The following is a 12,202-nucleotide window of genomic DNA, read 5'->3' on the forward strand; positions in this document are numbered from 1 at the left end:
AAAAAGTATCATTCAAAGGAGAGCTGGTAAAACAGTATGAATGGGAGTTTGTGAGAAATTGTACTAAAATTGAAGATTTAGCATGCAAAATTCTCCTGGGCAGAATGCAAAAAACATTCCACTAAACTTGCTTGACTTTCTACAAACAGGCAAGTGCTGTCAAGAGAAAAAAGAAAGGGAGATTTCATAATTAGAATGTGAAATTAATATTTCTAATCTCTGTTTAATCTTACCCAAAAATTTCTGTGAAAAACTCAATTAACTTTTTTTTAAGTTAGATATATTGGAAGATCAAAATATTGACAGAGAACAACAAAAAAGTGGCTTTTGTCAAATATTTTCTTTAAGTGATGAAGAGATGCAGTTGTAACTACTGTATTTACCTTTTGCTGTATTTGATACTAGTCACAAGTGCTGTCTGCAACCTTTAGTTTCTAAGCACCAGGAAGAATGGTGTCATTTTTTTGTCAGTTAGCAAATAACTAGAAAAAAACATCGTCCGTCCTGTTTGTCACAGACTTGCTCAAGGGCGGGGTTTTCTCAAGTTCAGTTTGGCAAAGGGCTTTGCTATGGCTCATCACATTAGTGTCTTTGTCGCTGTGGTCAACTGTGGCTGCATTTGTAGCTGGGTGCTTTGCATTTAAGTGGCAGGCTGAAGTTGAGCTGCTTCAGTGGTTTGCAAGCTCCTTCTTCCATAGAATGCGGATCACCAGCTCGGAGAATGCACCAACACAACATTAGCCTATCAGGTTCACCCAAAAACTCAAGCACCAGAGGACCATTGCATAAAACGGATTTCATCAGCATATAGCAAGAATACAATTGGAGATTAAAAATGAGATTAATACGAGTGTGAACAAACTTACAGAAAGTCCTTGCTCTCCTTGCGGACCTGCTGATCCAATCGGTCCTGGAGCTCCAGGTGCGCCCGGGGCTCCCTGAAAGATGGAAAGCATTGTTGGTTCATGAAAAGTCCCAGGCGAGAATGTATTCTCTGGGTAATTGTTAGAAAGCATAAACTTACAATTGGACCCGGTGGCCCCTGTCGACCCTGAGGTCCGCTATTACCCGGTAGGCCCTGTGACCGATGCAAAGAAAATGTATTCTTATTAATGCTCATATTTTCAGTAAATTTGAAGAATCTTCTCAGAACGAAATTCTTACAGTGTTTTTTGATAGCCAAAACATGTCATGGATCTTCAGTTTTGTCTTGCAGAGCTAATATTTATTTTTGTTTCAGGTAAATGTTCTTTGTTCAGTTTTGCCACATAGTTGCACAAATCCACCTTGGAAAGCTTTGTAAATTGGAATTATTATCCGAGGGGGACGAATGCATCGGTCCGCTTTTCGCCGAGCGCACGGTGCCCTTTTATCACGGATACTCGTCTTACATGGTTCTCATTTCAGACTGACTGAAGTGAAGCCAACACAAAGCAAGTCAACTGCTAAAATATTGAACACAGCTGAAGATACAAGCCCCCTGATACTTGAATGAACGAGCCTCGAAGTTCAGCTTACGTGTTTTGGATTGCTTATAATGTTGAATCCTACTAGGTGAGACAAAGATCGCTAGGAACGTTCCCTGCAGTGTTTTGTTTTAGGACGCAGCTATGGTATCAAGGGGATATTCACCCGTCCAAGTGAAAACATTCACTCCAAGACTGCACTGTACATTCTTCGCACAGTAACAAATCATCGAAGAGTGAGAGGCACCCAGGAGTCGAGCGTTCGAGCAATAACCCCAACCAAACCACTAAAGACACACTAGAGAAGTTAAACTCACATCTCTAAAATCGAGAAAAATGTGATTGGTTTCTAAGCCAATGAGAAAAATTCACTTCATGTATTGATAGAGAGCGGACAAGCGTAATCGGTTAAGATTTTGATGTGATCGGGAAGCCGCTGGCTTCAAAACTAGGGCTCCTCAGGCGGTCCTCAGCCAACTATATATAAAATGCTCAACTTTAAATTCCACCATGAACTTCAGCTTTACAGATGCTTTACCCCTAACCAACAAATCAATCAAAAGCATTCTGGACATTCCAGCTTACATATGGGTGCAGCACTCTGATAATGTGGTCATTCTACTGACTTAGACAGCGCTTTGTCACGTTACGGGTGCAGTCTACTTCAGTGTGTTTGTGAATTTGGTAGACCAGCTATATCCTATTTGGATTTCCGGCAAACGTGGCGGGACTCGCTTCTCGGCGCAACTGCTAATTTGGTCCCTAAAAGTAGACTAGATTTATGACTACCTAAAAGGTGGTTGATCTAATATGCTGTGCAGGTGGTGTTCATGTAACGCAGGAGGTGTAGCTGCAAATTTTATAAAAAATGATATGCAAATCGTGTCAGTGAATGAATTAGAATGATGATCAGTTTAATAATATTTTAATCCCACACCCCTGCCACTGCGCAGCAGGGAAGAGGGAGGGGAGAGGCTGAAAGAATCACCGTGGCCTCATTGGCGGTCACCGTTTGACAACATACAGCATGCCTGTGATAATCGCCTGAATTATTGTATGAATCAATTCATTCAATGAATTCTTATCATTATAATTTAAAATACATTTTAATAGCACGCCGTGCCGGCACATCTTTTTGGGGGTGGGGAGAGTAAATTATGCTAATCATGCATTTGAATATTTTATTGTGGAAATACTGTAAATCCATTGAATGAATTATAATAATGGATGGGTGGATGAAAGGATCATTTTAACAATATTTTAATAGCAGCCTTGGCTGGGGGGAGTGATTATGCAAGGTCGGAGGCAGTGCACATTTGACAACAGCGTGAAAATATTCCTGTATTTTCTTTTATATACAATAATGTGTACGATAGTCTCAACAACTAGTAATGAAATTAAACAAATCAATCTGTATAAATCAGTTCAATAAACAAATTATAATCAGTATAATTTCAGAAAAATGGTAATAGCGTACCGTGACTGTAAAGTAACTAATGGCAACACTCGAGTAGCTTTAATCTGATCACTTGACCGGAAGGGTCATTGCAAATGTGTTACTTAGAAGCTGGTAGCTACAAGCATCTGGATGTAATGTAGAAGGATTTCATGTCTCACAGCTGGATTATTTCAACATAAGCATCAACAAATACAGTACATGTGTTTCTCTCTCTCATAACATTATGTCACGATGAGGCACAATCTCAAAGAAACAGTTGTTATCAGTTACCAAACATTTGAAATCCTTTATAAACACATTTGTGTACAGACAGAGAATCATGGCTTCTTCTGGCATATGGTCAAAAACACTTTTTTTTTTTGCATCCAAATAACAAAAGATGTCTTACCCTCACTCCAGGGGGACCATCCCTACCGGGGGGGCCTCGGCTCCCAGGAACACCCTACAACACAAACGCAGGATTTCAATCACCACTGCAGAAAGCTCACTGTCATTTTCCATTGTTTCCACAAGCTTTATCACTCCTTTGCAGATATTTGACATTAGAAAAATGTCACTTATCAAACAAAACTGTCACAAAATGAATTTCCTGAACACTGAAATAGTGGTGATCTTAGTGTGAAACCTTTGCCTCATCAGTTGAACACAGCTATTATTTTGTTGTATGATAGACAACAGGTGGATCCATAGGTTAAATATTATTTTTTTTTCATTTAGTGGAAGTGATTTTAATTGTTTTGCGACATTTTTGGAATGGCTACATAAATAAACAAAGATATGTTATCTGCCCAATTAAGTAAAATTGGATCATTTCCAGGGGCAGACCTGATGACCTCTCACTAATGTGCCGTGAAACAGTGGTTAGGCATCACTGATTTAGAACATTGGCTGCAGACATATTGTAATTAAGGATGCACTGAAAATTCGCACACTGAAAATTTTCAGGCCAAAAGGACCGTGTACAGAGAGCCTGTGGTGGTGCCTTGACAAAGAGGAAGTCTGTCCAGATTGGGGACATGAGAGATGAGAAATGAGACATATGAAAAACATCAAAATTGACCTAGACAAATCTGGCAATGTGCTGAAAAGGTTTCACCCGGTATTTTTTAATGTATTTATTTTTGAGTCCTGCTACACAATATTACAATTAAAATTGGCAGATGTTGACTCACAAAATGTCTCTCAATTTGAGTATGTTGTTTGTAATTTGTAAGATAATGACTAACAAGAGACTTGTCAACAGTTGTTAAAAGAGGTAGCAATTTTGCGGTTCAGTTTTCATCAAAGCAATGTCACAGGCCTTTTAGCTGAGTCTGGAGTGGTCATTACATAAGATGGGATGAGACACAAATCCCACGAGAAAAGATGATTAAAACAGGATAAGATTTTGTCAAAAGCTGTAATATAACTTTATGCCTGATATATATAAGCTGCAGCTGAGGCAGTTAACAAATTGTTCTTTTTTTATTTTAACTTGCGGTGGTTGGTGTATTATTTATTGCGATTGTTCAAGTGGAAAACAATAATAATGCCGCACAGGTGATTTGAAAGGAATAAAACATCTTGTGTTTCTCCTGCAGGAATTATTCTATTGCATATTTTGGTATTTGGATAAAAATAGAAAAATACGTTTAGTGCTTGGAGAAAAAGAATGATAATCGCAGAACACCAAATAACACATTTCCACTTCATAATTAATGACCAAATTTTGAACTTTTTAACTTAAATTTAATCTGATATTTAACAAAGCTCTCCTCCATCCGTGGTCAGTGAAAAAAAAAACAACTTTGTGAGGGATCACAAAGAGAGAAGAAATCTTATTCGCTTTTACTTTTCATCGTAAGAGATCACGTCCCGCAGAACTGGACTAATATTATTCACAACTAAAATAATTGTATTTCTATTTCTATTTCTTTATATTTTCTTGATAGGAGAAAAATGGGAGAAAAATAAGTTGATAAGCTGATGATGATGTGATTAGAAATCTTCAAAATAAGATTGTATTTTTGGAGGTGATATATCAGGATCTATTCCTGAATGTCATTACAGCTTTCATATGTAAAATTAGAACTGTGTTTTCAAATGCGAATGTAATGATTAGAAATTCTGACTATGAAATTAAAATGTACTACTGGCAGATATGTTTTTAAACACTTCTTTAGAGCTACAGTGAAAAAGAAGATATAAACACACATGGTCACACATGCACACATTAAAGTACAGTATATTCTCTGTGTTCAGACAAAAAGAATTCCACGAGAGCACAAACATAAAGAAGATAGATGCCCAAACGCACACTTTGCAATTCAATGTAGCAGCATTTTCTTTCCTATCAAACTGAAAGAAAGTCGAGAAGATGTTGATGGCATCTTACATGGTATTTACTGTATTTATTGATGGAGGACGGACTAAAGATTGAAAAGAAAGAAAAAATGCAAGAGAAGAGAAAAGGGACACAGAGAAAGCTATTGCTCTATTGCTGATATTTGTTCTTGTGTTTGAAAAAATGTAGACAATCTTGCGCACATACAGACACATGCACTCACACACATTTCCAGTTTTCAATCACATGATTCCAAAATAACTCTGGTAAAATAGGGTTCAATAAAATAGACGATCATTTATGACCTGGACGTATTCTTCATACAAATATTACTGTAATTGTGCACACATCAAAAGTCAGCACACTTTAGTTTTTAGTTGGGTAAGCTCAGGACTGCGCTTTCAATAAGCGGTCTTTCAAAACTGACTGAAGTTGATAAGCACTGCTTATGTGGGTCTCGCAGTGCTCATAGAAGCCGTCCCAGATTAATATTTCATTTGCTTTGGCAGGACAGTAACAGATTAAACTATTGTTAAGATTTTGAATATATACTGTAAGCGTGAATCACTCATGCTTATCCGGGGTTTCAAAGTCAGTTTCATTTGGTGAAACTATTTTTTTGCTACACAAAATGGAAAAAAATTCACTCAAAAACAAACAAAAAAAAACTAGCTATCATCACACATAGTGTATGACTAATTAGATGAACAAATTATGGGTGCAATTATTGTTTGTTTGTTTTTCTTTAAATGAAACAACTTTTAAGTCATTCAGTTCTGAGGTTCTATGGCAACAAGGCTTGTTGACGTCTGTCCGCAGGCTGCGGGCACTTTAGCGATAATTCATGGGATAGTCATTTGTTCTCATTAAGAATGCACACACACAAATACACAAAGAACAATTCATAAACAGTCACAGCTGGTTTTCAGTTTATTTGATCATGGCCACAACAGAGTGAAGAATGGATAAGTGATTGTGGGCAGCCTACACAACAACACTGCTTGATGTTAGGCTTTGTCTCACTTTTATAAGATGTAAGCCTCTATTTGCAGGAACGGAGCTCAGGTCAGGGGATTTGAGAGGGAGGGATGCGCCATTGTGAGGGTGATCATGGCCAATCAAAGTGACTCAAAGCATCACAACTGAATCTGCTAGCATTTGGACTCCACTGAAGATGCAATTGAGTATGAAAAAGGAGCACTTGATATTTTATAAAGATAACTCTTACCACTGGGCCGGCTGGGCCGATCTCTCCTGTCACTCCCTTCTCCCCAGGAGGCCCCTGCAAATGCAAACAGTGTTCCAAATGTCAGTTGTCTGAATGATAGCGGTTATGGCGACCAATATCAAGGGACCAAAGAAACCAACATCAGTTTTCTTCATAAAGTTCTCCCCTAACAAGTGAGTTTTGGGCTGGAGCCGACAAATATCTGGCAGACTATCATTTGACAGTTTATGCTGGCAGGTGTTTGATAGCACGGAACATAAGAAAACATATGCGAGGAGATATTTATGCCCAGTAGTGGAAAGAATTTTTTTCTCTTATATAATTTTTCAAGCACATGTGATCAATAGTACAATTTTAAACATTATGAAACCAGTATAGTTCCATGAATGTCTGTAATAATGGTTGTCTTACTGTTTCTTTCGGTAAATATTGTGAACACATGAACAAGGCAATCTTACCCGAGGCCCTGGAATGGAGAGGCCATTGGGCCCCTGAGGACCTGGCGGCCCTGGTGGTCCAGCAGAACCGGCCTCTCCCACAGGTCCTTGAGGCCCCTACAAAATAAATACAATAATAAAGGAACAACAATCTGATCATTCAAATATAATTAGCGAGTATTGCTAACACATAAATGTCTCTTTTACTCAGCACCCATAATTTTAGTTGAAGTTGGGCAATCCTAAAGATTTGCTTTTATTTGTTTAATTACCTGAGTGAATATTTTTTTAAAATGAATTATCAATAAAACACCTAGTTGATGAAATTTAAACCAGAAGAGAGTAAACTAAAATGAAATCAGATTGGTTAACTTGTAAATGTCTGTGCAATTTATCTGCCACAAACAAATGGCAATTTGCTTGCGTGATGTCAAAAGAACAGTCAATCTCTTCAAATGCCTTGCTAGAAGCTGCAGGGGGAGAAATGTTACGAAGCAATTGTGATCTTGCAGGTGAGTATGTGTGCAGCATATGAATGTGCCAGTACAACCCTAAAATGTGTCTCACATAACACACAGTCTGCACGGAAGAATAAACTGTCCTTTATTCTGCCTATGGTGCATTCTTGGGAATTTCGAAAAAGACTCTTGGGTGGGCCATCTCATGTTCATCGCTTGACACCCTGTCCAATAACAATAATATTTTCTCATTGACTTACCGAAAGGCCACCCTGCATGAGTGAGCACGAGTGGTAGGAAGAGCCCTATCTACAACACGTTTTCCATATGTTAGACAAAATAACCATGAAGGGGATGGGGGCACGGAACAGCAAATCTCCTTCCACAGCTGGATGCTTAGTTACACTGCATGGTATTTTATCTACGGTGTATAAAAAATACACTAAATTTTAATCCCTCAGAAAACCAAGTATTCAATTGATTATTCCATTGAATAAGTATATAATCACACACACACGCACCCACGCTCACATACTCAATTAAAATAAAACATTTTATTATCCATCCTTTAACTCAGTGGCTTATTCTCAAGAAGGTTGCAAGCGTGCCACGGCCCACCCCATTGGTCTGTGGGGCAATTGGCAGGGTACTTTCTGAACTAGTAACCAGCCAATCACAGGGCACACAACAATTAACGTACACGCACAAATACTTCAATGGACAAATTACAGTTTCTTATATACCTACGACGCAAGTTTCTTGGAATCTGGTAGGAAACCGGAGAGCCCGGAGAAAACATGCGGGCAGGAGGGGAACATGCAACCGGCACAAGGGAAGGTCAGAGCCGCACCATGCCACCCAAAATTTGTATTCAAAATTTCCAAAGGCTGAAAGTGAGTCGAAGTCAGTGGATAAAAATAATCATTGTTTATTGTCTTTTACACATTTAAATTATTAAACAGATGCCTACAAAATTTGCAAATGCTTAACAATTGAGATTAGCATTAGCGCGCTAGCTATTGCCATTTAACATCAACAAACACTAACTACCCATTAGTTCCCAACCACATATTTTTATTTGTACAGTATATTACACATGCAAATGTCTCAATGTCACTTACAGATGATGCGGCGACAATATTTCTCGAGTATTGGGATTTTGACTTTTTGATTCCACATATGTGTTATGAAACCTGCTATGGAAGATGTTTTTAATTGTTGATAAAAGGTGCACTCCATCAAATTAATTAACTTAAGATAATTGAAGCTAAAATCATTTAGAAGTCTGTTTTGTGCCTTTCCTGGAGTGAAGTTTATTCCCATGCTCCAAGAACAAAGAGAGGGAACAAAGAGTCTTTGTGAACACTTCCCAACCAATGCATTTCATTCCATCTTTCGACCACATCAACAGGCGTCCACAGGCTGTAGATGGGGGCTGTAGTATCCTTGGAGAAAAGGTGTGGACCAAACATACAGTATGTAGAATGGAGAGTCAGCAAGTGCGTGAGAACACTGCTAAGAGATGTTGTGGGTGTTTTTATTGATCCTCCCTTTGTTCCTCGTGGGAGGGCTTTCTCATCTCCCAGCGGCATTGCACCTCCACCACATGAATGCATTGTTTTGGATTAATTAAAAAGTCACATAGCCACTTCATTTTTCTTTCAGTTTTAGCACTTTTAATAAATTCAAAATAGTTTATAAATTACATTCCTTGATGATGCAGTATATGATGTCTGCTCAGCAAATTCTTGCATAAACGATCATAGATTTTAAAGAAATGTATATGGAGTCATTAAGTCTGATATTTAACTTTTTACCGTTTTATCATAGAACACTAAATATGACTTTTTTCTTCTATGTCAGTATAATTCAGGTGAAATACCGTATTTTCCGCACTATAAGGCACGCCTAAAAGCCTTTTAATGCGCCTTTTAATCAGGTGCGCCTTATATTAGATCAATATTGAGATTGGGATCCGTAGATGAGGGAATGAATTGATAAAGTAAGCTTTACCTGTTTCTTTTGTGTGATTACAGTTGAACAAGGTTAGTCATATTGACATTGAGTTATTATGCTATTGAGAGTTTAGAGTTATTATTTGAGTTATTAATGTTATTACTTTGAGTATTACTATATTGTGATTGAAAAAGATTTGAAATATGTCATTAATTGAGGGTGCACCTTATAATCCGTTGCGCCTTATTTATGGAAAAAGTTTTAAAATATGTCATTAATTGAGGGTGTACCTTATGATCCGGTGCACCTTATAGTGCAGAAAATTTGGTATAATCTGCCTTTGTGAAGTCATTTATAATATCTATTTATTTGAAAATGTTAGATTTTTTTTAGAAATCAATATTTTCTTTTGCAATATGTTTAGTTAATTTTGTTTGCCTAGGATGTGCTTTTGTGGACACCATATACGTTAAAAAAAACAAAAGGCTAACAGACTAATTTGTCCATGTGGTCAACATAGATTACATGCATGTATCTCAGCAAAAATGGACCTTTACTCACCGTCACTCCGGGCTCACCCCTGTCTCCTCGAGTTCCTCGTATCCCCGGACCTCCCTGAGACACACCATAACACAACATACGGTGGAGTCATTCCCCTGAGAATCAGCAAGAATATATGTACGTGTTCAATGGTTACAATTCAAAGCTGTTGTACACCAACATTGATTTATGTGCGTCTATAAAAAAAAGTTTGGTTTAGTGGCCCTAAAGCTGTTTAGGGATAAACATTTTTGTTCTCAAGGGCCACATTGGATTTTTACTATGGACAGATGGGCCAAGTCATTTGTAGATGAGATAACATAAGGTCAATCCTGAGCATGATCTTCCTCAAACTATGCTTCCGCAATAAACTCAGCAAAAGTGTTGCCTTAATGCTCTTATTATAAAGTTGTATCCACAAATAAAGCCTCAGTCCAACAAACTGCCATTAGACTATAGCTCCAGCATGTCCCTGAGATTCTAAACTATTCTACTTGGAATACATTGCTTCCTGTGGTAAAACTATCTTCCAACTGTAGATTAAAAATTACTCTTGACTTTACAGCATCTACAGTATTTTCTGAGCAACACTGTGTTGATGGCAGTGTGTGATTCCCAGATTAATTTAAAAGGAGTCAAGGACAACAAATTTCATTTGATTGCTAGTCGGCCCTGAATGATTAAGTCTTGAATACAGTACTACTGAACAGCTGATAAGTATAGGTCAATTGGTTAATGTTGTTTTTTTGCAAAACAAACTCAATCGTAAACTTACCATTGTTGCTATTGTAACTTTTCCAAGACATTAAATTCTCCAAGCTTCAGATTGATTGTAATTGTTGATGGTTAAACATGCTCACCCCCTCAGAGATTTTTTGGTATACTAATGAGAAACAAATGTGACAGGAAGGTTAAAGTACGTGTCTTTCATCGTGCTCTGCTTCGTTGTAGACTTAATCCTTGAAATCTTGAACATTGACAGTTACAAAATGACCAACGCACTGCGTGAACAGAAGGGCATGGTACATGGTCGACTCATTTGGAAGAATGGTGACTGGTGTGTTTTGTAGCATGAAAAAATATATCCTATCATCGCATTCAGAGATGGCCACATTTTGCAGTTACAATGTGATTTAAGTAGTCCATTCAAAGCTGCAGGGCCAAACAAACATTCCGAAAGGAACGCATAAAGCAATAGCAAAAAAAAAAAAAAAAAGAGCCAGCGTTGGGATGACGAGGACGTAAAAGAAAATAATAGCATGGCCACAAAGACAGTATCACAGCTGCGTGCTGAGCTGCCTTTGGTTGAAGAATGAAAGTGAAAGAAAAATTCATACACAAAAAAGAAGTGAGGGGAGGATAACGAAAAGGTAGAAATTGTGCATTAACATATATATTGGCTATTTGTTGCAGTATCGCTGCACTACAGGCTTCTTAAGTGAGACATAATTAAGGAAAATTAGAAAGACGCTGGAAAGTGGACATGTGGATTCCCCAAATGAGAATGTGGAGCTTAGTTGGATGAAAATTGTAGTGGATCGTAATCTTCTGTGATGAATGGAATCACCATTTAATTACTCTCTCAAACTAGGTGGTAGTGATTGTGGAGACAGACTGATTGAGAGTTTAAAAAGTCTTAAATGAAGAGCAAAAACCACAGGCCATATGGTGAATGGAAAGACCGAGCAAGGAGACAGAGACAGACTAATTGAAAAATGAGCGTCAAGACAAGAAGAAGTTTCAGGCCATAAATGAACCTGTTAATGTTTTACTCAGAACTTTCTCTGAAATCGACCTACTCCATCGCGAAAGGCTCAATGCGTTGATGGCGAGTGACCGGTCGATCGTGAATGGTAGAATCGATAGAGTGCATGACATTGCATTTTGATGGTTGGGGGTTATTTATACCTGTATGTAAGTTAGAGCAGGTACAAAGTGATGGGACAATTGACATCATGTTACATGCTACTGCCCTGGCCACGTTCACTCCCATGTCAGTGTCCGAGCTAAAATGTTTATGTTGCTTCCCTTATATTGTCAGATTAAAGCAATAACACTCTTATAAAGTAATTGGGTTGTACTATGTCGATTTATCCATGTAAAGATATCTTATGTGGTTTTGGGTTTGAGTTGTAGTCATTAAGCAAAGATGGGAAATCAGGTCCAGAAAGTAAAAACCCCTACCAAAGTTTGGCATTAGCCACGGATGCTTCTTCAGTCGTCAGTAGTTGACGTTTTGGAGCCGCGGCCCATCGATGGACAAAGATAATATTGCTAAAGACAATTAGCCTGCTTTCAATTTACTTGCAGTGCTGAGCTGTATCGTTGGCTCATG

General features: G+C 38.0%; 1 protein-coding gene across 1 annotated transcript in view; it reads right to left on the reverse strand.

The window, feature by feature from the left end:
* The window catches only part of LOC148425570 (collagen alpha-1(XIV) chain-like), a 106,470-nt gene that overhangs the window by 10,030 nt on the left and 84,238 nt on the right, over positions 1-12,202 (reverse strand). Inside the window, exons 36-41 of the mRNA XM_088409601.1 lie at positions 9,889-9,942; positions 6,935-7,030; positions 6,477-6,530; positions 3,314-3,367; positions 1,025-1,078; positions 867-938 (exon numbers count right to left, since the gene is read on the reverse strand). Coding sequence (XP_088265727.1) covers positions 867-938; positions 1,025-1,078; positions 3,314-3,367; positions 6,477-6,530; positions 6,935-7,030; positions 9,889-9,942 — 384 coding nt within the window. The remainder of the gene's footprint in view (positions 1-866; positions 939-1,024; positions 1,079-3,313; positions 3,368-6,476; positions 6,531-6,934; positions 7,031-9,888; positions 9,943-12,202) is intronic.

This window comes from Hippichthys cyanospilos, chromosome 3, assembly GCF_059441005.1.
Source record: "Hippichthys cyanospilos isolate Australia breed blue-spotted pipefish chromosome 3, RoL_Hcya_1.0, whole genome shotgun sequence".
In the NCBI taxonomy this organism is placed as follows: domain Eukaryota; kingdom Metazoa; phylum Chordata; class Actinopteri; order Syngnathiformes; family Syngnathidae; genus Hippichthys; species Hippichthys cyanospilos.